Source organism: Somniosus microcephalus, chromosome 18 (genome assembly GCF_052327205.1).
Source record: "Somniosus microcephalus isolate GS21.2 chromosome 18, FLI_Smic_1.0, whole genome shotgun sequence".
Taxonomy (NCBI): Eukaryota; Metazoa; Chordata; class Chondrichthyes; order Squaliformes; family Somniosidae; genus Somniosus; species Somniosus microcephalus.
Window position 1 is genome coordinate 33,933,808 of NC_141004.1, and position 27,553 is coordinate 33,961,360.

Consider the following 27,553-nt stretch of genomic DNA (forward strand, 5'->3'; position numbering starts at 1 on the left):
GGGCAGGTGGTGTTTACTTGCCTCCTGTTCACTGGAATTAGTCTGTTGACTGTAAGTTAAGTAACGCATGTGAATCTGATAAGGTTAGGGCCACTGAATTATTATAAGTAGAAGTAGCTTTACTTGCAATATGTACCGAAAACAATGATACTTGGGGTTTTTAAGGGCAAAAGTGATACACAAGTCCTGAGAGTTCTTCCTCCACCCACAAAATTTGAATATCCTTAAGTGTAAAAGGTGTGAAAAAAGTAACCCATACCAAGATTCTGGAGAACACGGTCTCTCTCCAGCTGTGTGTCCCGGATCTTGTTCTGTAACAGGATAAGTTTTTCCTCGTACTGCTGTTTCAATATCTGCAATCGTCGCTGGCTGTTCTCCAGCTCGTCTATGAGTTTCTGTTTGATTTCAATCTCACAAGTTATGTCAGCAAGGTCAGCCTGATAATTGACTGAGAATGAAGCAAAGAAACAAGGGGCAAACTATTAAACTGTTGTACACAAGTTAACAATCAATAATTCAATTGCAAAACAAGCTAATATTAAAACATTCTAATGTTTTTAAGATAATGAAATTTTGATATCTCATTAACAGAAAAAGTAATACACTGTAGGAATAGGTGTATTCCTAACCAAATCACTGAGGTCGACTCAGGAGAAACAATCCAATAAGTCTTTAATGAAGGATTTGCCGAAGTACAGAAACCAACAAAGATCAATGCAGGAGAACCTTGGAACAGGTCTTACCCCAGTGGGGGCGCCACGAGGACTGACTAGGCAGTCCGGAGGTTTGTGCGATGACGTCATCGCGTTGCTCACGTTTCTCGCGCTTGGGGCGTCACGTGACTTGCGTCGTGACATCATTGCGTTTGCCCGCGCTTAGGGCGGTCACGTGATGTGCGTGATGATGTCAGCGCGTTTACCCGGCACTGCAGCTGGCCGTTGCGGCCGAAGTCGGAAACGGGAGGCCGAACTGGGCTGGCGGCCGTCGCGGGAGGCCGAAACGGGCCGGCGGCCGTCGCGGGAGCGGAAGGCCGAGCTGGGCCGGCTCGCGTCCTTAAAGGGGCAATGCCCCGTACAGGTAAACTGTATGTACAAACATAGGTAAGTTAAAAGGGAATTATGTACAGGTAAGTAAGGGACGCCCGGTGGTACCGCTACATGCGCCCCCCCAGAATTCGCTTTAATGAACGACAAAGGTGAGGTAGTCCGACGAGCCAGTCCGAACGACTCCTGCAGTCTCGAGATGGAGACTGTTGGGAGGCTGGTGGTCAGGCGGACGATCGTAACTGATGTGCTGCAATGACGATGGGTGGTCGGTGGTCTCGGCGGTCGTGCTGTCTGGACTTGGCGAGCGAGGTCGAAAGGTGCTGGTCGTGAGCGGATCCTTGCGTGCGTCGTGGTGGATAAAACGTATCCAGCCATGCGAAGGATCGTGGTGACGTGTGACCTCTGCAGCCCGTGGTTCGAAGCGGGCGCCGGGGCGAAACAGCTGACTGGCAGGTTGGGCATACGCGGACCATGGCTCTGTTGATGTTGGAAAAAGTCCCCAGTCTGACGAAATCTGTAGGAACGGCGAACGGGCGATCCAGGAGGACTTGGTGGGCGAGTTCCGTGAACTCGCCGACAGGTGAGCAAACTCTTCGGCAGTCTGGAACGCACGGAACGGTGCGTGCCATAGTGCGAAGACGGTAACACTAAAGAGAGTGAACCGTTGCTGCGTTGATCAGTGTTCGGTGATGACGGCAACTTTCGCGTGGCCGATCGCGGCCGCGGGACGCCCGTTGGACCCGTCGATGTTTGCAGCGTCAGTAGAGTTTCGCGCTTGTTGAGAAGAACACTGGAGCGAGGGCGGTAGCGCTTCGAGTTGTTGTTGCTTTAGGGGGACCACTGTCGGGAGGGCGGCAATGCTTCGAGTTGTTGTTGATTTAAGTAGAAAACTGCCGGGAGGGCGGCAACGCTTCGTTTTCGCGCCCAAAAGAGTGGTGAAAACACAACCAGCAAGCTGACGGGCTGATGCATCATCGGTGGGGAATGAGTCTTCGTGTTTCGCGAGCGATGGGTCCTCGAGGTTCGCGAGCGATGGGTCCTCGAGGTTCGCGAGCGATGGCTCCTCGAGGTTCGCGAGGGATGGCTCCTCGAGGTTCGCGAGGGATGGCTCCTCGAGGTTCGCGAGGGATGGCTCCTCGAGGTTCGCGAGGGATGGCTCCTCGAGGTTCGCGAGGGATGGCTCCTCGAGGTTCGTGAGGGATGGCTCCTCGAGGTTCGTGAGGAGCAAGTCCTCGTGGTTCGCGAGGGATGGTTCCTCGAGGTTCGCGAGGGATGGCTCCTCGAGGTTCGCGAGGGATGGCTCCTCGAGGTTCGCGAGGGATGGCTCCTCGAGGTTCGTGAGGAGCAAGTCCTCGTGGTTCGCGAGGGATGGTTCCTCGAGGTTCGCGAGGGATGGCTCTTCGAGGTTCGCGAGGGATGGCTCCTCGTGGCGTCCCCGCTGGGTTAAGACCTACCTACTGGCTCTCCTGCATCCATCTATATTGTCGCTGTATTTCATCGGTTTCCTGCATTAAAGAACTTCTTGATTGTTCTCCTGAAGTCGAACTCGATTGTTTAGTAGGCATTCGTCGAAATGTTGAATACGGAGACCGTAAGCAGGTGCGTGGTCTGTGCCGCATCGATGTTCTTGGCGAACGGCACTTCTACCTGAAGAAAGCACGAGGGCGGTTGGCAACAGCGAAACGGCTGATGCTTCCATGGCGTGCTTCTTTTGTGAAAATCGTTCACAAAAATCGGGGTCCGGCTGCGTTACGTTCGTGAAAAACGGGCTCACCTCCAGGCTGCGCTTCCTTTGCGAATACGTTCGCAAAGGCGGGGTCGCCAATGTAGGAATTGGTGTTTGTCGGTTGTTGTTCGCCGTGCTCTTCTTCTGCGAAAGCGTTCACAGAGAGACGGGGTTCAGGCTGTGCGCGTCGTCCGTGAAAAACGTTCACGGAGACGGGGTCACCAATGTAGGTATTGATGAGCTCCCATACTCACGTCGTTGGGTCACCAATGTAGGAATAGGTGTATTCCTAACCAAATTACTGAGGTCGACTCAGGAGAAACAATCCAATAAGTCTTTAATGAAGGATTTGCCAAAGTACAGAAACCAACAAAGATCAATGCAGGAGAACCTTGGAACAGGTCTTACCCCAGTGGGGACGCCACGAGGACTGACTAGGCAGTCCGGAGGTTTGTGCGATGATGTCATCGCATTGCTCGCATTTCCCGCGCTTGGGGCGTCGCGTGACTTGCGTCGTGACGTCATCGCATTTGCCCGCGCTTAGGGCGGTCACGTGATGTGCGTGATGATGTCAGCGCGTTTACCCGGCACTGCAGCTGGCCGTTGCGGCTGAAGTTGGAAACGGGAGGCCGAACCGGGTCGGCGGCCGTCACGGGAGGCCGAACCGGGCCGGCGGCCGTCGCGGGAGCGGAAGGCCGAACCGGGCCGGCGGCCGTCGCAGGAGCGGAAGGCCGAGCTGGGCCGGCTCGCGTCCTTAAAGGGGCAACGCCCCGTACAGGTAAACTGCATGTACAAACATAGGTAGTTAAAAGGGAATTATGTACAGGTGATGTGCCTTCAATAACCACAAAACTAGAAGTTATAGACTTTAACAAGTTGGCTTTTAATCACCAAGATCAGAGCTAACATCTCAACACACAGACTGGCTCACAGGAATGAGTCATACAGATCCTGGGATCTTTAAGTAAGAGAAGTCAGGGGCGGAGCCAAGAGCCAAGGCCTGGAACCTTCCAGGTTAGTCAGGAAAGAGGAAGTGAAACTATACACCGTGTGGGGGAGGGTAATATACATGAGTGCAAAACGAATACAGGCAAGACAAACAGATTTCATTACAACAGGTAAGTAAGGGACACCCAGTAGTACCGCTACAACACGTACTATTACAAGTGGCAGTTCAGATTGAACCTAAAATACAAGTATGTGATTCCATCTGCATAACCAAGAGTAGAACTAAAGCTAAACATCACATAGAAAGGCAGACATCTCGGACACTGCAGCCAACCTGTGTAGCTTGGTTGCATTTAATCAGTGTTCAATGTACAAAGCACACATCAGGATGGTAAAGGAGGAGATTTGGACAAGGAATAACATCCTTCAGAAAGTGAACTAACCCAAGGTGTAGTACAGAAACTGTAATACTACACAGTACAGTTGTTCAACAGACAGGTGGAAAATGGAGTCTTAAGAAATGGACAGTGTAATGTATGTACCTTTAAGGGGGGAACTACTTTCTACAGCTCATGTATACTGTAGTACCGGCAGTGACCACACCTGTACATAACGCTGAGTAGTAAGTAATCTGTTGTTTCAGTTGCAGTTTGAACCACGTTGAGTAAACACCTGTCGTACCGTTCTCTGCAGTCCTTTGCTTATTATTACACGGACGTAACAGTGGCGACGAGCAAGTTCGAACCTACCTGCAACTCTGCATCACCTCCCAGGGATTCGCTCCTGGAGAACAGTGGAAGAAGGTTGAGTCCAGAGGCACGGGCGTCGCCCACGGGCAGTCGCCCTGTCATCCAGCGGAGATTTGAGCATCGCAGGGGAGGCTGTCGAGAGCCAGGCTTGGCTTTCCAGTCACGGTGGTCCAGCGAAACGGGCTGGCAACAGGTAATGCGCAGACTCTTCCCGGACAGCGACGGGCTAGAGCCCGACCGAGCGGCACAGAAAAAGGCCGAGCAGCGTCGACGGGGGAGAGAGAGAGAGAGAGAGAGAGAGAGAGAGAGAGAGAGAGAGGGCAGAGCGCACAGGGCGCAGCTGGTGTTCAGGACCGAGCGGCGTCAACGGGGGAGAGGGGCGAGAGAGAGCAGAGCGCAGCCGGTGGTCAAGGGCCGAGCAGCGTCAACGGGGGAGAGAGGCGCGCAGGAAAACGCGAGGCACTGCCATTGCCATGAGGACCGCAGAGAGCGGCGTTGGCAGCAGCTGCACACAAAACCCACAGGGCGTCGCCATTTGCCACGAGGACCGCCGAGAGCAGCAGCGCGGGAGACGCCATTTTAAGCCGCAGCGGGGAAGAAAGGAAAGCGCGGGAGACGCCATTTTAAGCCAGTCTAACCACACCCAAAAATGCCGAAGAGTGGCAGTATCACAGCATTCGACAATGAAGTCGAAGATTGGACGACATATGTCGAACGCATAGAAGTATACTGCAAGGCGAATGAAGTGCCAGATGACAAGAAAGCGCTGGTATTGTTGAATTCAATGGGTGCAAAAACGTATGGCTTACTACGAAACCTAGTAGCCCCAGAGAAGCCAGTAGAAAAGGATTTTGAAAACAGTGTCAATCCTACAGGACCACTTAAACCCCACACCGCTGCTGATAGCAGAAAGATTTAAGTTTCACAAAAGGAACCAGCATAAAGATGAAAGTAATGCTGAGTATTTAACGGAACTGCGCAAGCTATCGAAACACTGCCAGTTTGGAACGGGACTAGCAGATATTTTAAGGGACAAGTTTGTGTGTGGGCTTCAAAGTGAAGGAACCCAGAAACGGCTTCTATCAATAAAGGATCTTACGCTGGACAAGGCTTTCAGCATTGCAGTATCACACGAAGCAGCAGCACGGGGCGCTGCAGAGATACAACGGAGACCGCAAGAATATGGCACAAATGAAATGCGATACGGAACAGTGAAGTGCTATCGCTGCGGCAGAACAACACACGACCATAATGATTGCTGGTTCAAGGACAAAGTGTGCAGACAGTGTGGAAAAGTAGGACACATAGCAAGAGTCTGCAGGTCGGGGAAGAAAACCAGCAGCAAGAAATCTCCACAGGAGAAGTACAAGAAGGTACATAAGGTGACGGAGAGTAGTTCAGACGAACAGAAGAGTGATACAGACTCCGGAAGCAAGGAGCTGGGTTGTCTGAAACTACATAGTGTGATCAAAATGGAGGATCACCAAACTATCTGGGTCACACTCAAGATAGCAGGAGTCCAAGTGAAAATGGAATTGGACACAGGATCAGCCCTAACAGTCATAAACCGAAGGGACTACAAGCGGCTATTCTCACATATACCCTTGAGAGATACAAAGATTGTCTTGAAGACGTACACGGGGCAAAAAGTCTACCCCAAAGGAAAAATAAGGGTGAACGTTATATATAACAGCAAGGAAACACCAAAAATGGACCTATATGTATTGCCAGATGGGGGACCACCACTACTAGGATGTGAATGGATCCGGAAGATACAGCTAGATTGGCATTCCATACAAGCACTGACTGTAGATGCCAAAAAGGATGACGACGTCACACCTGGACGGCTGTCAAAAATGCCAACTGACGCACAAGAAGTGTTCCAGCAGGGACTCGGAACACTAAAAGGCATAACAGCGACGATCAAAAATAGAGGAAAATGCAAGCCCAAAGTTTTTTTTTTTTTTTTTTTTTTTTTTTTTTTTTTTTTTTTTTTTTAAGGCCACACCGGTACCTTATGCGATCCGCCCAGCCGTCAAAGCAGAGCTGGAAGGTTTGGAACGTTCAGGAGTACTGTCCAAAGTGGACAGGAGCGAGTGGGCTACACCCATCGTTCCTGTAATGAAGAGGTCGTTGAGTAATACGCCTGGGGAACCAAAGAAGGTTCGCATCTGTGGGGACTTTAAGGTGACAGTGAACCCAGTCCTTCACACGGTACAATATCCGCTTCCGCGGATTGAAGATATTTTCGCCTTGCTATCTGGAGGGAAATGCTTCACTGAGATTGATCTGGCCCAGGCGTACCTGCAAATGGAGGTAGAAGAAGCCTCGAAACAGTACCTCACGATCAACACTCACAAAGGTCTCTACCAATACAACCGGCTGGTGTTCGGGGTAGCATCAGCTCCGGCTATTTGGCAAAGGGCAATGGATCAAGTCCTGCAAGGGATTCCAAGGACCCAGTGTTATTTGGACGACATCCTGGTCACGGGCGAAAATGACAGTGATCACCTCGCCAACCTGGAGCAGGTGCTCACTAGATTGAAGGAATATGGGCTCCGAGCTAATCGCCACAAATGCGAGTTTTTCCAGAAGCAGATCTCGTATTGTGGCCACGTTATTGATAAAGAGGGGTTACACAAGTCCCCTGAAAAGATTGAGGCAGTAGCCAAGGCTCCAGCACCGGAAAATGTGTCACAACTAAGGTCGTTCCTCGGGCTGGTGAACTACTACCATAAGTTCTTGCCGAATTTGTCTACTGTACTACACCCACTGAACACCCTACTGCAAACGGGGGTACCATGGAAGTGGAGTGACGAATGTAAACGAGCTTTCCAGAAGAGCAAAGCATTGATCACATCGAAAGAGGTGTTGGCTCATTTCAACCCAGCACTACCAATTCGGTTGGCGTGTGATGCATCACCCTATGGCATTGGAGCGGTGCTGTCGCACAAATTCCCAGACGGCTCGGAGAGGCCAGTAGCCTTTGCGTCTCGGTCACTAACCTCAGCCGAGCGTAACTACACCCAGATTGACAGGGAGGCCCTCAGCCTAGTGTGGGGAGTGAAAAAGTTCAATCACTATCTGCACGGGCAGAAGTTCACCTTGCTGACTGACCACCAACCACTTGTCTCCATCTTTAATCCAAAGAAGGGCGTTCCGGTGATGACTGCGCAACGGCTACAAAGATGGTCCCTTTTTCAAGGGGCGCACCAATATGAAATCGAGTATAAGGGCACGAAACAGCATGGAAACGTTGATGGGCTATCACGCCTGCCACTGCCTACTGCAGAGGAAGCACCAGCAGTGGATCCTGTCGAAATATTTCATTCAACTATAATTGAATGCTTGCCAGTAACTAACGCTGGTATAGAGAAGGAGACCCAAAATGACCCGACACTGTCTCGGGTATATGATTTGACGGTGAAGGGATGGCCAGCACATGGCGACTCACTGTTGCCAGCATTCTCATCCAGAAGAGAACAGCTGTCAGTATGCCAGGAGACCTTGATGTGTGGATCCCGATTGGTAATTCCACCCAAGTTAAGGGAGAGAGTGCTCAATGAGCTTCACGAAGGTCATCTGGGAGGCGTGAAAATGAAAAGCCTTGCTAGGGCTTATGTGTGGTGGCCGGGGATCGATCAGCAAATCGAGGACCTGACAAAAAGCTGCTCAGGATGCCAGAAGGTCCAAAATGCACCACCACATGCCCCTCTACACCCATGGGAGTGGCCCTCATCTCCATGGCAACGGGTGCATATTGATTTTGCTGGTCCATTCATGGACTCAATGTTTTTAATAGCCGTGGATGCTCACTCGAAATGGCCTGAGGTGATCAAAATGTCCTCCACCACCATGGAGAAAACTATTGCAGTCCTACGGACCATTTTTGCCAGGAACGGCTTGCCAGAGCAGATTTGCTCTGATAACGGACCACAGTTTGTGTCCGAAGAGTTTAGAAGATTTATGAAAAGGAATGGGGTAAGGCAGTACACATCCGCCCCGTATCATCCAGCCACAAATGCATTGGCTGAGAGGTTCGTACAAACTTTAAAAAAGCAGTAAAGGCCATGTGCGATGATGACATTCCACTGCAGCATAAGGTGGACAATTTCCTGTTAGCCTACAGAAATGCGACACATGCAGTCACCAACCAGGCCCCGGCCATGATGTTCTTTAACCGAAGGTTGAGATCGCGTCTGGATTTGCTCAGACCAAATGTACGAAGAGATGTTGAGAATAAGCAATTCCAGCACATCAATGAGAAGTCGACAAGGAGCTTCAATGTAAGGCAACCAGTCTTGGCCCGCGACTACCGAACGATATGCACACGGCAGGGGCCACTAATGTACACAGTGGACTTTGGGGAGAGCATCGTGAGACGCCATGCTGACCAGATCCTAGAGTCACAGGAACGAGTCAACCCCATGCCTCGCCCATACGTACCTGGTGATGAACCCAACTATTTTCAGCTAATGTTGCATGTTAAAAATGTTAATTGGAATTTAGTTTGATATTTAATTGTTAAATGAGTGTTATGGTACTGTTAATCTAAAAGGGGAGGAATTGTAATGTATGTACCTTTAAGGGGGGGAACTACTTTCTACAGCTCATGTATACTGTAGTACCGGCAGTGACCACACCTGTATATAACGCTGAGTAGTAATCTGTTGTTTCAGTTGCAGTTTGAACCACATTGAGTAAACACCTGTTGTACCGTTCTCTGCAGTCCTTTTCTTATTATTACACGGACGTAACAGACAGGATGTGAGATGTATTGGTTCAGCTCGGGGCCAAACCAATGCAGACGTTGCAGACCACCTGATCAAGCCTGAGCAGGCAGCCTGGATACCAGGATACACAGCTAAGAAAGGTAATCTGAATTTTTCTTTGGATCAGAAAGAAACTAAGTGGAAAACTCTTAGATATCAATATAACATTATTTCAACCCTGATTAAAAGGATAATATTCCTCTAGACTAACCAAATATAATATTGAATCATCTAAAACTACACTAATTCCAGAACCCTTCAAACCCTTTCATAAACAGCTATTCATTCAGTTACTTTTTGCAGGAGTTACAGCTTTAATAAGAGTTCATGCCACATATCTATTATTCTTTAGAGCAAATGCTTTTTCTTCAATTTCATCTTGCTTGAGGTTTGTCAATATTCTACCAATGTCTTCCTATCTTGTAAACAGATTTTAAGCTGAAGGATTCACATCCACATTATCTTTGGAATTTAAGCTTTCTATAAAGACTCTGATGTCTCCTCTATCGGCCTGCACTCAGAACTTTGAGAACCAGAATATTCTAGTTATTTTTTTCTAATGCAGTGATATCCTTCTGAAGAGCCTAGAAATTGGAAAGTCGCCTGAACTGGGGCACAATCCAGGTGCAGCGCATGGTGCACCTGCCCAAAGAGGCCAGAGGCAGGGCCATGTGAAGAGAGGCCGCCAGCCTCATCAGTATAGTAGCGGTGAGCTGCAGGTGCTAGCCGTGGCCCCAGAGGCAGCTTGCCAGTCACAAGGGGGGAGCAACATCAGCCGGCTGGGGGCGTTGGTCGAGTAAATTCGGGGCCGGGTGTAAGGAGGCAATCGGGAGAGTGGCAAGCAGAAGCCAGCACCAAGCTGCAGTTGTAATGCGGAGCTAGGAAGTGCACGTCTGCTCCGTCTGGCTCCATATTCAGGTAAGTATTTTACTTAACTTTTTTGGTGGTAGCCTCCGCTGGTTTGGCTGCTGCTCATCTGAGAAAGGTCTGCTGCAAACCAACATTGGAAAGATACCCGAAACAGGCGTTATGGCCTCGATTTCCATACGCAATGGGCCTAACACCAATTTAAGGCGGGTGCTCTGGAGCGCCTGTTTTTCGACTGAAAACAAATTTCTAGGTCAAAATGCCCAAATTGTTCAAAACGTCCAAATTGTTCAAAACGTAGCCCTACCAATGAATTATGAAGAGTATTTCTACCTCCCCCAAATGGCAACGGTGGTTTTGACAGTGTCTAATTTACACACATATCGATCTTTAATACTTTTGATCTCGCCTACCACATTAACAAACCCACCTATTTTCCATTAACTCCTTCTAAAATCGTTTTCATTGAGCTGAATTGATTTCTATTCATCTTTGCTTTCTGATTCCTTACCTCTTTCAAAATAATTCTCCTCAGCCTTTAAGCTCTTTGTTTGGCTACTGTGGTCTGGGTCTTGCTATTTAAAAATTTTTTTTTTTTTTTTTTTTTTTTTTTTTTTTAAAAAAGGACTTACATTTAAATAGCGGTTTTCACAACCTCAGGACATCCCAAAGCATTTTTTTGTTGCAATAGGCGGCTACATTTTGTGTCATTAACTATGACTAGGCTGACTCTTGAATCTTAACAACAATCATTGAAGTTTTCATGTTCTTCTGTTTTCAATCCTACTTGAGTCATTCTAATGAGCTGAGTGAGTTCCCCTACAGGTTGTGATCATTACCCTTTTCCTCCGATTCTGTATCCGTTTCATCCAGGCTTCCATCGCTGTCAAATTCTTCATCATCTCCACCTTCCTCTTCTTCGCAGCAACTTTCTTCCTGCTCCTCGTCCTGAAATTACATAAAGACACAACATAGATGGCAAGACGGGTAAACAGTCTGTGGGATCACTGGGACAAACAACTTGCATTTATATAGCATTTCTGATGTGCAGGAAGACATCTGGGGGCCCCCGTGTAATATAGGAAATGCAGATACAATGAACATAGATCATGAGGGGAGGGGAGAGGAGTGGGTACAGTCAACATAAATATATTGGCCCGGATATAACGGGGCTTATGACAGCGTACGCATGCACAAAAACCCGGAACTTGCGATCTGTCAAGTTTCAGCTTGACAGATTGTACAAATCCGCAGGAAATGGATATTTGCTGGAGCAGAGTTGGGTTATTTGCCGAACTACTGCCCAGCGAAAGCCCACCAAACCCTTACTCCTGATAAAAGTAGGCACAAGGGTTTAAATAAATATTAAAATTAGTTTTTTCTAATGATTTAACCATACAAAAACTTTTAAAATTAGTTTAAGTTATTTTTGGCCCCGTTAAAAATGTCTACATTTATATTTCAAAAAATTACATTTTTATTTTAAATGTTTAAATAAATTATATTTTAATTAATTTTTAACGTGATGATTTATTTTTATTTAAGTGGGGTGAAAGTGTGTTTTTTGGGTGATTCCTATTATGCTTATGGCGTTTCCGTACATAAATGGAATCACTATAAGCATAATGGGAATCCCCCTTTTTGATTGGTTGGGCCGGCCCACATGATCACAGGGACGCTTACGAACCGCCTGCGCCCCTGAGATACGTGGGCCTTTACACAGGCCCGTACGCCTGCAGACCCAGGATCGCGAATCTTCGAAGGTACCAGGTAGGTGTGGAGTTTACTTGCAGTTCGGAGGCATTCACCCACGGGAAGCCTCCGACTGCAATTTCCAGCTTATTGGCAAATAGCCCAACTCTCCGCCCACGGATGCCCTTTTCCCGAGGATGCGGATGATCTGTCAAGACGATTCTTGACAGATCGCAAGTTCCGGGTTTTAGCGCATGCGCTTCACATGTCTAAACCTGGAACTTGTGCGACCCCTGCGGGTGCGTGCACACCTGTAGGGGCCGCACATTACTGCCCATTGTTTCCGTTAGTGCCCACTGGATTTGGATTTCAAGCCACGCACTTGAATTTATATTGGAATTTGATTTTCCATTTCGGCTGTGTTCTAAGCTCAATTATTTTGAGCTGTTCAATTTAGCTTTAGGAGCAGAGGACAAGCAATAAACAAAGCTCACAGACAGCGTGGTGGTCAGCAGGAGAACAGACAGGTGGCAAATCAGCTTCAAGATAAGAAAACATGCTTGAACTGTGGTGAGCTGATCAAGGACAGAAACTCGAGGTTTTATCAACTGGGTCTTTTTGTGGTCTACTGTTTCATTATTGGTCTTGCTCATCTGCAGACAAGACTGCACCTCTAATTACTCAGAAACTGTGTATGGGGGAGGGGAGGGGGTTCAGAAGCTCAGCACCTTTGGTTTATTCTTAACATGCAGACACAACGAGGCCGAGTGTACTGGTCCAAGTCGGTTCCAAATGGTTTTGAACTTATGCAAATCTTGCCAGAATGGTAATGTGCTAATGGTACTCAACTTTCCATGGTCAGCTCATTGTCATAATTATGCAAAGGGTTAGCTGCGGGGAGTACACTAATGGTGGAAGTGGAAAACTGTGTGCATGCAAAATTTATCAGGATGGGACAAGTAAAGGGGAGTGCAGAATAGGGGATAAAAATCCTTGCACGCTTTGGAAAGGAGCAGAAAGCACGGTCACCCATAGGCAGCTTTTGCAGGACTTAAAGGAAGAAGGTGGTTAAGAAGTGACCAACACACAGAACACAGAAACCCCACAGTGCAGATAGAGGCCATTTCGGCCCATCGAGCCTGCACCGACACATATCCCACCCGAGCCCCGTAACCCCTACACCAACACATATCCCACCCTATCCCCGTAACCCCACGTATTTAATCCCCCTAACACTAAGGGTCAATTTATCATAGCCAATCAACCTAACCCGCACATCTTTGGACTGTGGGAGGAAACCGGAGCACCCGGAGAAAACCCACGCAAACACGGGGAGAATGTGCAAACTCCACACAGACAGTCGCCCGAGGCCGGATTCGAACCCGGGTCCCTGGTGCTGTGAGGCAACAGTGCTAACCAAAGGTGCAGGCATGATTCTGCGGCCCACCCTGGCTGACAGCTGCTGAAACGGAGGTGATAGTGCTGCATAAACCAGTTGTGAGGAAGGTGGCCTACTCATCACCCCATGCCACCATACCCATAGGTCAGCATTGCAGCATGTCTGTAAAGAGCTGGAGACAGGCTTGAGGTTATAGCTGTACAATCACCAGCTGTGTCAGCCCTGTGCCGCATCTGGCTGGTGCTGACCTGAGAAGACAGTTATTCTGGTCGTCGACAGGTCAGTGTCACAATGCCTGTCCATATGGTTTTCGACATCTTGGTGGGTGCGGCCAATTAGGCCATGTTGGCTGTTGTTTACCCTTCTATTGACTTCTACTCATGCAGTACCACAAAAATCTCAACATAGTGCGATTGGTTTGCTTTCGAGGAAGTACTGCAGTTCATCAGGCATTAATTTATTTGTGCTAACTTAGTTTCTTTTGGTAACAGGAGGGAGTCAAAGAAAGCAAGACTTGCATTTATAATATAGCGCTTTACACGACCACCGGACATCCAAAAAGCTCTTTGCAGCCAATGAAGTACTTTTTGAAGAGTAGTCACTATTGTAATGTGGGAGTCTCCATATGTAATAATCTCCTGCAAAAACAAGGTATGTGTACCTCTGTCTGTAGATGCAGGTATGAGGGTACAAGGGCTCTGATGCAGCCTGATCAATCTGGTAACCCACTGTTGGTCCTCTTATTCTTCTTGAAAAAGATCAAAAAGGGAGATTCCCATTGGGCAAACCATTTGTGGCACCAGTAATGGTGGTGGGGGTGAAAAAAAGCAAACTCAGAACAATTATCAGCAAAGGTACAGGAGAATCCAGATTACTCGGGTTCAGAGGCGCCAGTTTGTGAAATAAATATTTCAGAGTTCTTTGTCCTTCCTTACCCCTTCCACTTCATTGTCCTCTGTCTCTTCCCAATTCTCTTGCTGTAGATTTCCTCTTCTTTTCTCTTTCTCTGGACTTTAAGATAAAAAGATATAAGTGAATAGATATCAGAAACAAAATCATGACAAAATGATGCTAGTAGCTATCCGATTCACAGCCTTTGATTTTTTTCAATTCAGTGATTTTGTGTTTGTAAATGTGAGGCTATGAATTTTTTCTGTAATAAATAAATAATACAGCATTTTTTTTTGTTCTAAAGCACACGTAACCAGAGATACATGCTGGTCACCTCCTTATTGGCGGAGATCAAGATTGAACACAACAATATTAAATTTTAGTCCACTTGGCTATCCTTTTTTAACCTACTGTCACCATGTTAACAAATAGGTACCAGGGTCTCATTTTGGGCAAATGTGCAGCAGTGGTTTTCAAAGTGCTATTTTTTCCAAAACATTTAGTAACAAAAATAATGATGCTAGTAAGAAAAGAGAACTTATATAGTGCCACATGACACCCCAAAGCACTTCATACTCAACAAAGCACTTTTGATGTGTAGGGAAACGTGGCAGCCAATTGTGCACAGCAAGCTCCCACAAACAGCAATGAGATAGAAATCAGTTAACAACAGAAAACGCTGGAAAAACTCAGCAGGCCAGGCAGCATCCGTGGAGAGAGAAATAGAGTTAACGTTTCAGGTCGAAGACCTTTCGTCAGAACTGGAAACAAGCAGGAAAAGGAACAGATTTTAAAGCAAATTTAGGGGCTGGGAAATGAGGGAGGGGATGAAAGAACAAAAGGGGAGGTCTGTGATAGGATGGAAGGCAGGAGAAGAAAAGAGGCATTAAGAGATATTCAAGGCAAGAGGAGATGGTAATGGGGCAGGTTAAAAAACAAAGGATGGCTCTAGATGGAGTGTGAATTGCGCCGGCAGAATGAAAGACAGCGGCCATGTGGGAGGGGAAAAAAAACAAGCACAAACAAAAAGCGTGGATAAAAAGTATATGTGATAGGGGCCGAGGTTATGATCTGAAATCGTTGAACTCTATGTTGAGTCCAGAGGGCAGTAAAGTGCCTAGCTATGCCTGCCTTTTTGTGGGATATGTAGAACACTCTTTGTTCCAGTTCTACTCGGGTCCCCTCCCTCACCTCTTTTTCTGGTACATCGATGACTGTATCGGTGCAGTTTCCTGCTCTCGCCCTGAACTAGACAATTTCATTCACTTTGCTTCCAATTTCTACCCTTCCCTCGCCTTCACATGGTCCATCTCCGACTCTTCGCTTCCCTTCCTCGACTTCTCCATCTCCATCTCTGGGGATAGGTTATTGACAAACATTCACTACAAACCCACTGACTCCCAAGCTACCTGGACTACACTTCCTCCCGCCTCCTGTAAGGACTCTATTCCATTCTCCCAGTTTCTCCGTCCCCGCCGCATCTGCTCTAACGATGCCACCTTCCATACCAGTGCTTCCGAATGTCTTCCTTTTTCCTCAACCGGGGATTCCCCTCTAATGTGGTTGACATGGCCCTCGACCGTGTCCGTTCTATCTCCTGCACTTCTGCCCTCACCCCTGCCCCCACCCCTCCCTCCCTCCCGGAACCACGGTAGAGTTCCCCTTGTCCTCACCTTTCACCCCACCAGCCTCCACATTCAACGGATCATCCTCCGCCATTTCCGCCACCTCCAGCATGATCCCACCACCAAACGCATCTTCCCCTCACTTCCCCTTTCAGCATTCCGTAGGGACCACTCCCTCCGCGACACACTAGTCCACTCCTCTATCACCCCCAGCACCCCTTCACCTTCCCTTGCAAGCGCAGGAGATGCAACACATGCCCTTTTACCTCCCCCCTTCCCACTGTTGAGGGCCCCAATCACCCCTTCCAGGTGAAACAGCAATTTACTTGTCTTCTTGCAATTTAGTATACTGTATTCGCTGCTCACGATGTGGTCTCCTCTACATTGGGGAGACCAAACGCAGATTGGGTGACCACTTTGCGGAACACCTCCGTTCAGTCCATAAGGGGGACCCCGAGCTCCCGGTGACCTGTCACTTTAATTCTCCGCTCCATTCCCACTCAGACCTCACCGTCCTCGGCCTCTTGCATTGTTCCACGGAAGCTCAGCGTAAGCTCAAGGAACAGCACCTCATCTTTCGATTAGGCACTTTACAGCCTTCTGGACTCAACATAGAGTTCAACAATTTCAGATCATAACCTCGGCCCCTATCACATATATTTTTTATCCACACTCTGCTTTTTTGGGGGGGTTTTTCCCCTCCCATATGGCCGCTGTCTTTCATTCTGCCAGCGCAATTCACACTTCATCTAGAGCCATCCTTTGTTTCTTAACCTGTCCCATTACCATCTCCTCTTGCCTTGAATATCTCTTAATGCCTCTTTTCTTTTCCTGCCTTCCATCCTATCACAGACCTTCCCTTTTGTTCTTTCATCCCCTCCCCCGTTTCCCAGCCCCTAAACTTGCTTTAACTTGTTCCTTTTCCTGCTTGTTTCCAGTTTTGATGAAAGGTCATCGACTTGAAACGTTAACTCTGTTTCTCTCTCCACGGATGCTGCCCTGGCCTGCTGAGTTTTTCCAGCGTTTTCGGTTGTTATTTCAGATTTCCAGCATCCGCAGTATTTTGCTATTGTATTAGAGATCAGATAATCTGTTTTGGTGGTGTTGGTTAAGGGATAAATGTTGGCCAGGACACCAAGAGAACTCCCCTGTTCTTCTTTGATTGGTGTCATGGGATCTTTCACACCCACCGAGAAGGGAAATGTAGCCTTGATTTACTGTCTCCTCAAACGATTGCACCCCTGACAGTGCAGCACTCCACTGAGGTGTCAGCCTCGATTATGTGTCAAGTCTCTGGAGTGGAGCTTGAACCCACTATATTCTGAATCAAAAGGAGCCAAGGCTGACTCAGTAAGTCAACAAATAAATAAAAGATCAGAAATCTGATGCACGACAGACTGAAATCTGCTGGTTTCTAATCTCTTAGGGTTCCCCTACGAATTACTAGTGTCCAGGGACCCCAGTTTGTAAACCACTGAAGCACAGCACAGTTTGTCACCTCCGTACAGCCCTTTAACTCATACTGCTGTGGAATTTATTATTCTATTAAATGCACACATTATTCTATAACAATTTACGTACACAATTACCTGTTTCTCTTTTGTATCTTTTCCTTTTTCTTAAGCAGCTCTAAATTTTTTTTCGCCAGTTCCACAACTTCAGAAGTATCAGATTCCAGAGAAACGCCTAGACCGGACATCGATGAACAAGGCATGGGAGACAGTCCCGCTGAATAGGGAGACCTGGATGTCAGTCTAGAGACACTGCGCCGGAGGGACTCATTCATGGCTTCACTCTCCAACAGCTTAGTCCTGCAACAAAAGGGCCTCATTCATCAGAGGACTTCGAGAAAAAAATTCTCTTAAAAAAAAAAGTAAGTTCGAAAATAACAGCAAAGATTTACAGTTATGGAAATTATCAGCAACGTCATTTAGATCAGAATGAAATGAAGCACTTTCTAGGATGAAATGGACCCAAGGCTGTAACTTTGTTTTGCATATAAAATTGATCCAAAACAGAGGTGCACATATGAGAAAGTGTTTATTGTGAAAAATTACAGTATCCCATCCAGCTTGATTACAATAAACATTTCAAAACATTTACTCTTCATTTTATGACTGAAAGGTTTGCAAAAATACAGGATCTGGAGAATGAGTAATTTTGTTAAACTTAGTTAAACTCCATTTGGCGTGTGATTACCCAGTTAGTGATGAAGTACTGACAGTTTTATTCTGTGACCACAGATCACTAAAGACCGGATTCAAAATGGCCTGAATTATAATTTCACATAGGCATTTGCAACCAACACAGAGACTTTCATTCCATCAATCTGAGCTTCACCAGACTGATACCCGATACCTGGGATGGCAGGAATGACGTATGAAGAGAGAGTGAGTCGATTAGGCTTATATTCGCTAGAGTTTAGAAGAATGAGTGGGGTCTCACTGAAACTTATAAAATTCTAACAGGACTAGACAGACTAGATGCAGGAAGGATGTTCCCGATGGCGGGGGAGTCCAGAACCAGGGGTCACAGTCTAAGGATAAGGGGTAAGCTATTTAGGACAGAGATGAGGAGGAATTTCTTCACCCAGAGAGTGGTGAACCTGTGGAATTCTCTACCACAGAAGGCAGTTGAGGCCAATTCATTAAATATATTCAAGGAGGAGTTAGATATATTTCTTAAGGCTAAAGGGATCAAAGGATATGGGTAGAAAGCAGGGACAGGGTACTGAATTTGGATGATCAGCCATGATCTCATTAAATGGCGGAACAGGCTCAAGGGGCCGAATGACCTACTCCTGCTCCTATCTTCTATGTTTGTATGTTTCTATGAGCTGGGTTTAAACAGAGGTGAAAGGATAGCATTCTGATTTACTGTACTATCCAGTTTCACTAACCACATTTTGATTTTAGGGGAGCCCTAATGACAGTTAAAACTCAGCACCGCCAGTCATAGTTTTGCTGGATCTCAAGCAATAAAATGGTGAACTGTGAGAGCAGCAAAGTAGCTAGAGGATGCCTTGCTACTAGATTTTTTTCTAATAAGCTGTGAGGGTGGGGCAGGGGGAGGGGCAGTCAATAGCAACATACATAAGGTGCATTGTTTTAAGTTCATGGACCAACCTGAGATCCTGTATTTCTCGAATATAATTTTGAATTAATGCACCTATTTCTTCATTGCCATCTCCTGCGGAGAAAATAGAAAAGACAGTGAACCATTTAGATACATAAAACAAAGTGAGAGATTGGGAAATGTTGGTGTTCAGAGGGACCTGGGTGTCCTTGTACACGCATCACTGAAAGTTAACAAGCAGGTACAGCAAGCAATTAGGAAAGCAAATGGTATGGTGGCCATTATTACAAGAGGATTTGAATATAAGAGTAAAGACGTCTTACTGCAATTATATAGGGCCCTGGTGAGACCACACCTGGAGTACGTTTTGGTCTCCTTACCTAAGGAAGGATATACTTGCCATAGAGGGAGTGCAACGAAGGTTCACCAGACTGGTTCCTGGGATGGGGGGGGATTGTCCTATGAGGAGAGATTGAGTGGACTCGGACTATATTCTCTAGAGTTTAGAAGGATGAGAAATGATCTCATTGAAATATACAAAATTCTTACAGGGCTTGACAGGGTAGATGCAGGGAGGATGTTCCCCCTGGCTGGGGAGTCTAGAACCAGGGGTCACAGTCTCAGAATAAGGGGTCGGCCATTCAGGACTGAGATGAGGAGAAATTTCTTCACCCAGAGGGTGGTGAATCTTTGGAATTCTCTACCCCAGAGGGCTGTGAAGGTTCAGTCGTTGAGTATATTCATGAAAGAGATCGATAGATTTTTGATTAAGGGAATCAAGGGATATGGGGATAGTGCAGGAAAGTGGAGATGAGCTGGAAGATCAGCCATGATCTTATTGAATGGCGGAGCAGGCTTGAAGGGCCAAATGCCAACTCCTGCTCCTATTTCTTATGTTCTTATGAAAGCAATGCTTTGGCAAAGATCCACATGCATGCTTTTTTTGTTAAGCGTAGCTACATGGACAAGTCATTTACGTTATAGGGTTACCTCCAATGGTGCAGTTATCATGAAACACGATTTAAATCTCTTATAAGTATTGCATCATGGCATGCTAGTTTAAGTACTCCATGCAGTTTGTACAGCAACTACACTTATTGCTTTAAGTCCAAGCAATAGACACAAGCAGTAACTCCCACTTCTGTAAAGAAATGCTTCTGTCAAGAAATGCTTCTGTCAGCAGTAACAAGACCCAGGCAATTCTCCCAGTCGATCAGTAATCTGGATTAACTGTTCAATAAATACAGGTATCAGTCAATCATTAGCTAAGAGCTTCATTTCACAAATTTACTCAAAGATTACATAAAAGTAGTAGAATAGAAGATGGGTAATCAGAAGAGGCGATGATTTATTCATCACAATCAATTGGTGGCAATTGCTGACTAACAATTTAAAGCGTCAGATACAAAGCACAATTAATTCAGTAAATTACTGCAATAAAACATATTTCCTGAAACCATTTGATTTGAATTGATTACGGGCCACTGGCCACCTGTCTTATTAAAACATAACTTTTTAAAAAGTCCCATCATAGCCATTGATCTTAGTCACACTTATGATGACTCATTCAATCAAACATTACTAGTCCAACAGCTTTTAGCTCCTGGACTGTATTATAAAGAAACAAATTAGCACAATATGATAACAGGATTTTAACCTGGGAATCCTCCACCTACTATGCCTTTGGTAAACCAGAATTCCAGTTCTGATACAAGCCATCACCTGAAATCCCACTGCCACGAAACTGACAAACCAATGGCCACTTTGTTCCAAGAAGGAGGCCTTAAAATCAGAAACTGAGTAAGTGAATAAAAGCAAAAGTATCAAACCTCCTAATGATACCACAACTGAGCATGTCAGACTGCTTCGCTGGACAGTGGCGAGAATTGGCTATTAAAAGTAAAACGACATCTCATCAGAAGACTCAGCCCACACGACAATGAATGAGTTAAATTTTACCTGCGCTGGCTATTATCTGAGTAGCTTCATTACTCAAGAGCTGTGTCACTCTGTTATTTAGGGCATCAATCGTTTCTTGCATGGCTTTTACTCTCATTCTCAGTGTGTCGTTTTCTTTCTGTAGCATTGCATTTTCATGGCATATGTCATTGTAACCTTCAGAACCATCCTCACCAATGACTCGTTTCCCCTTAAAAAGACGAGCAGAAATGACTTAATAACAGTGCCTTCATTAACCCTTTGAGCAGTGAAGGAGATCAGAGTATTTGAGTCGCACAAATTTTCACAACATATGACAGCCACTATGACAAAACACAAATAAACTTGCTAATGAAGTTGTCCTTTTTTTTTTGGATATGGTGTATAAATGTCCATGCAGTGCAAGGGTTAATATTTTTTTACCTATTCTTTCACGGGATGTGGGCGTTGCTGGCAAGACCAGCATTTATTGCCCATCCCTAACTGCCCTTGAGAAGGTGGTGGTGAGCCACCATTTCAGAGGGCAGTTAAGAGTCAACCACATTGCTGTGGGTCTGGAGTCACATATAGGCCAGACTGGGTAAGGGCAGCAGATTTCCTTCTTTAATGGTCACCATTACTGATACTAGCTTTTTATTCCAGATTTATTTAATTAACTGAATTTAAATTCCCCAGCTACTGTGGTAGGATTTGAACTGATGTCTCTGAATCATTAGCCCAGGCCTCTGCATTAATAATCCAGTAACATAACCACTGTGCTACCATACCCTTATAAATAGATTCTGTGTTTATAATAATGTTTATTGCAAGCAAAGTTTTGGTGAACCAGAGCTCATTTTGCAAAGTGCTGTATCTGTCCATTAATGCAAATAAGCAGGTCTACTCCTTTAGTCTACTGAAAATAATTAAATTAATGCTTATCCAATGTGATTTTACGACTTATGACTAAAATGTTATTACATGTATGTGAAAATCCAAAGTGTGACTCACATTTGTGACAGAGCAGCATTTTGTGTGCCAATCAAACCCTAATTTGTACTGAATCCATTAAGGAAAAGCATTACATCCTTTGGACTTCTGGTGGTGAAAGACACCGGAGCCACTGCTCCTCCAGGATTCATGGCCCACATTTCTTACCGTCTTGTACTCCATCAGCTCCATCTGAAGTCGAACAATCTCAGCTCGCAGGGCACTGATCTGCTGACTGGTCTTGTCTTGATTAACCACAACTTTGTTCTTGATATTACGGGCTCGGTTTGCGTATTTGAGGGTGTTGAGAGTTTCCATGAAGTCACGATCAGATGGGCTTATGCAAGCAATCATGATGGTTCGACTGCAAGGAAGAGAGTAATTGTCAATCCTTTAATACAACTGGGAAAGTGCTGCAACTGTGTCAAAGGATTTACATTCAAATTAGTAGAAAAAAACCAATTTCTCTGCAATTACCTCCACTAGTGCCCTTCTGAAAAACCATTTTTGAGCTTGAAAAGTCTGAAATTGTCAATTTAAGGACTAGAGTAAGTGTTCCCAGAAGTATATATACCCAATTAGACTTGAGACATTTTTCTAGGAAGATATAAAGATGTAGATGAATCACATTTTAGCAAATTTTGCTGTGTTCAATATAATCATGGGGAATATTAATCAATGTACCTCTATTGGTAAAAAAAAGCACTACTTATTTCCATTATGGAATATATTTCAATGATACATCCCCTGCCAATTTCCTGGACTTCATCCTGTACCTGATTTTTTAAGCTTCAGTCTGCTTCACCACTGGCCTCCTGATCAAACTCCACTTTTCCCCTGGGTACTGGATCAAACATCGCTCCCCTGACCACTCGTGGACTGAAGCTCCTTCAGGAACTTCTGGCCCATACTCTAGTCCTCCAACAGCTCTTGGATCAATTCCTGTACTTCCAACAGTTGCAGGATCAAACTCCACTCAACACCTACACACTTCCCTTCTCCATGACCGATTGTCTTAAGGTCACACACTCAAGACAGGTCCAGACTCTTGGCGTACTGGACTGGTTACATCCTTTTACCAAGTCCCTACTCTAAGAATCTTTTTCATTATGCTTAGCTCTGGTTGACGTATTCCAACATCTCCCACTGTGTCCATTTGGCTTGCACTATGGACCCGGGCCCCCATCCCTCTTCAGCCACTTCCTGGCCCTGCTCTGTCTTCCTCGTCATCTCATTCTGCCATGCCCCATCACATCGCCTCCTTCTCCAGCACCAAGCCCCCTTAATCCCTCTCCTCTTTCACCATTTATTCCCCAACTTACTTTCTCTTCTGCTGCCATCCCAGGTTCACGTACCTGACCCCGCACTTCCCTTTGTATTGTCCAACACACCCATTGTGGCACCCATCACTGGTTCATGCAGAGCAGCACTCCAATTGTCTTATCCTCTGTTCCTGATCACCATTCCAACCAGCTCACTTATTGGGGGTTCATCTCTCTAACCTGTTCCCCTTATTTCTTCCGTCATCCTTCCCTAAACTCACTGAATAATCAATAACCATTTTCCTACTCCATATCGTCCTCCACAATGTTTGCTCCCTCACAAATAAGGCCCTTGCCATCCACAAAGTCAGTGCGGTTGAATCTATTAACATTCTAACCCTGATATACAGGTGGCAACTCTTTCCACCTCAGCAAATTCTCCCTACCTAGCTACATATTCCATCACTTGCACCGCTCAAACTGCCCAGGTGATGATGTAGCTTTTATCTTTAAGTCCAAACTTGGCTTTTTATCCATTTTCTTCAAAGCAACTCAGCTTTTTCCATTTGTCCTGCCTCACACGTTAAAATATCCTCCCAAACCCTACGGTGACTTCATGAACAAGACCTCCCCTCTTAGCCTCTGCACCGTCATCTGTGATTTTAACCTGCATCTAAGCTCCCCTAGGCTGCTCTCCTGCCCTCACTCAATCTCACTCCACAAACTATCCCAACCACACGTAACCCCTCAATCTCGCCATCTTATGCAGCATCTCCATCTCGGAGGTCTCAATCACCAATAAGACTATTTTGACCACTTTGGCGCCTCCCTTACCACCCACACCACCTACTTTTCTTAGTCCCACTACTCTCACCCTCTACTTCTGGAAAAGATTCTCTCCACTGCTCCCTGACCTTTGTGTTCAACAGCCTCATTCTGAACAAGTTAGCTTCTTACAATTTTCAACCGCTGTTGTTCCCAAAAAAATTCCATTTAAAGTTTATGGTTGGTAGTGTAACAATATTCAGATGGTAGCAGATGTGCAATTCCCCCTAATTTATATATTGCCTGGAAGAGAGTTTAAGATACTTTGTTGACTATATTGACTGAAAACCGCTGCTTTGAAACTGCCTTTAAGCCAGTGATATAAATTAGGTTTTTGATTTTATTTTGTAAATCACGTCTCACAGACGAGCAATACAAGACAGATCTTTACTTCCTTTACTATGTAGATCACTTGTTCTCCTGTACCTGTTTCCGCCCAGTGAGTCTTGAAGAAGTCTCGTCAGCTTGGAGTCCCTGTATGGCACATGATTACTCTTCTTGCTTTGGTCTCCCAATGCACTGATGACATTTCCCAGTGACAGCTTCAGTCAAAGGTCAAAGGGAAAAACAAGAGACGCATTAATTGCAAAAGACAATTGCTTATTATTCTGGGGGGGTTAATTTAAACCTATGATTTTATCAATGCCGCACATCACCAAGGTGATTTCCCTTATCTAAGATTTGAACGGCTACAGTTCCGTTAGATCTGTGTTCAGGAACTCTTCATGTTAAAATGTATTTCTACAAAGTGCATTCTAGAAAAAGAGAACAACATGCACTATATTGAGACACAGAAATGACAAAATAACAAAGCACAGCACTTTAAATTCTGTAATTACACTAAATAACAATCAGAAAAGGGCTGCTTTAACATAAAGTGCCACTGGGTGGTACTATTCACAGCTGCTGAATTGACAGCATTTGGCAAATTGGGATATTCAATTTCTGAAGAAACAACTTGTAAGTGGGAGACAAGGTTAAAATAGAGGTTTGATGAGGAAGCATGATGTACGATTTATGTCCCATGAGAACACTGAACTGATAATGGACAAGCTATGAAATATTGAAGTAAGCCGAAGTAGAATCCATCGTAGCAATGCATGTGTCACATGTACTACAGGACTTTTCAGTCAGGAACATTTTTTTCTACAATACAGTCATGTGACATCGTGTATTCCACTTGTACCGGTGTAATTTGCTTATTTGATAGGAGAACATCGCCCTCTCTTTATATCCTCACTTTTATCTTTACCCCTACCCATCATCTTTCAATAGATCCAACCACTAGGCTTTTTACACAGGCCACCATCAGTATAGCTGAGGGCACAGTTCACTGTGCAGGATAATCTCCAATATCTTTTTTAGCTCTCCACTCCCAAAACGATGAAGGAGTCTGCTACTACAAAGCACTCCATTTAGTTGTCAAGTTTGAGTGCCATTTAACCCACATGTTAACACAGGCATACTCTAAATCAGAGTCCAGTGAGTACTGCGCCGCCAAAATTACTAACCTCCTCCGCCACTGGCTAATTTTCACAGTAAAGAAAATAACTTGCAATTTTATATGGCATCTTTCATGTCCTCGGGACATCCCAAAGCATTTCATTAACCAATGAATTACTTTTTGAAATGTTGCTTTATTGGCACAGCAGCCAGGACTGAAAATTGTTTGAAAATATGCAGGTTATATCTATAAAAATGACATTAAAAGTATACAAAAACACTCCCATCCAGTTATTGAAAACTCTTGCTCAATTAAACCCTGCTTTGCCCCCTCCATAACCTTCCACTGATTTAAATTTCCTTTCTATAAAAAATCTAATGCAATCTTGGAATACGCGAGTATGGCTGCCCTTTGAAAGATAATACTCTAACATGCCTTCAATAATTTTTTCCTAGTGTTTGGAAGTGAACATCTCACTGCGCAGTAGTGCAAGAACCCGCATTCATTAAAAGTAAAGGGGACACTACACGTGTCAACAAACACAAAGTAACAATCTAAAGTTAGAGGGATGGCGACAGTTTTAATCCTCAAACTATATCCGCAATTCCCTGGTGGAACCCCATAGAGTCATAGCGGCACAGAAGGAGGCCATTCGGCCCATCGAGTCCGTGCCGGCTCTCTGTGGAGCAATCCAATCAGTTCCATACCCCCGCTCTATCCCCGTAGCCCTGCAAGTTTATTTCCCTCAAGTGCCTATCCAGTCTCCCTTGAAAACATTGAGTGTTTCCGCTTCCACCACTTCCGTCGGCAGCGAGTTCCAGGTCCTCACCACTTGCTGCATAAAAAAGTTTTTCCTCATGTCCCCCCTGTATCTCTTAGCCAAAACCTTAAGTCTGTGTCCCCTAGTCCTTGTACCATCAACTAGTGGGAACAGCTTTCCCCCGTCTAACCTATCCAAACCCATCATAATCTTGTACATCTCTATCAAATCACCCCTCAACCTCCATTGCTCTAATGAAAACAAATCTAGCTTCTCCAACCTGCCCTTGTAGCCAAGATCCCCCATCCCCAGAACCATTCTGGTAAATCTCCTCTGCACCCTCTCAAGAGCCTTCACATCCTTCCTAAAGTGTGGTGGCCAGAACTGGACGCAATACTCCAGTTGTGGCCTAACCAGCGCTTTATAAAGGTTCAGCATAACTTCTTTACTTTTGTACTCAATACCTCTATTTATGAAGCCCAAGATCCCATATGCTTTGCTAACCACTCTCTCAAGATGCCCTGCCACCTTCAGGGACCTATGCACATTAACTCCCAGGTCCCTCTGTCCCTGCACACTCTTTAAAACTGTGCCATTAAGTGTATATTGCCTCTCCCTGTTCCTTCTGCCAAAATGCATCACCTCACACTTCTCTGTATTAAATTCCATCTGCCACTCGTCTGCCCAATCTGCTAGCCTTTCTATGTCCTGTTGTAGTCGATTGGTATCATTTCACTGTTTGCCACACCCCCAAGTTTGGTGTTATCGGCAAATTTAGAAATTCTACTCTGTATTACAATATCCAGGTCATGCATGCAAGTGTGCAATACAGTAACTTTACATCGTCAGGTTGGAGACGGTACTCAAGTGGTCTGTTGGACCTCTGGGCACATTATAACATTATTTTCAAAAACTATTTTGAGTAAACTTCTGTGCCAGTGCTCGGAGATGGGGAATGGCCAGTCTATAAATATACATTCAAAAACCAGTGTCCAATAACAATTGGCTACAATAATAATTTTTTTAAATCTCTGCCATCTAATGGGAGACTTTTTTCCCCCCAAACCAGTCAGCATAATTGACCATTTGTGTCACTTCCACTCTTGGCAGCACTGCCGCTAAAGAGAGTTGGGTGGGGTGAGGGAGATAATGAAGTTATTGTTGGTGTGTCTCCAGTTTAATGCTGTTTAGTTATGCTGCAAATGGATCAAAATCCTTTCACAGATTTTCAGGGAAATGTTTAGTCTGGGAATAGAGGATGGCGGCCACATGTCACTTCAGATGTCCAAAACAACAAAATACATTTTGAACAGATCAATAATAATTCTGACATTCTAAGTGCTCTGTGCATAATTAGCCAGTTAATGGCTTCTAAATGTGCTTTGAAAATGATGTATTAGGCAACATTTAAAATATCACCAAGCCTTAATTCTGTGACTTTTTATGTTCTTTCTCCCCCACTGTATTTGCTCCATATTTTGTACAACTGAAATAATTTATATAGCAATTTTAAAAAAAAAAATATCTAAAACAAAATATAGTTAATAATTAGCTCAAAATTGCTA

The 27,553-nt window shown here is 45.3% G+C and overlaps 1 protein-coding gene across 3 annotated transcripts in view; it reads right to left on the minus strand.

The window, feature by feature from the left end:
* Positions 1-27,553, minus strand: part of kif21b (kinesin family member 21B) — a 175,791-nt gene that overhangs the window by 70,016 nt on the left and 78,222 nt on the right. For all 3 annotated transcript variants that reach the window (XR_015081709.1, XR_015081710.1, XM_086011338.1), the window contains exons 7-14: positions 24,211-24,326; positions 21,866-22,061; positions 20,750-20,939; positions 18,841-18,904; positions 17,305-17,526; positions 14,135-14,210; positions 10,948-11,056; positions 260-448 (exon numbers count right to left, since the gene is read on the minus strand). Coding sequence is in view for 1 of the 3 variants with exons in the window: in XM_086011338.1 (XP_085867464.1) it covers positions 260-448; positions 10,948-11,056; positions 14,135-14,210; positions 17,305-17,526; positions 18,841-18,904; positions 20,750-20,939; positions 21,866-22,061; positions 24,211-24,326 (1,162 nt within the window). In the remaining 2 variants the exon portion in view is untranslated. The remainder of the gene's footprint in view (positions 1-259; positions 449-10,947; positions 11,057-14,134; positions 14,211-17,304; positions 17,527-18,840; positions 18,905-20,749; positions 20,940-21,865; positions 22,062-24,210; positions 24,327-27,553) is intronic.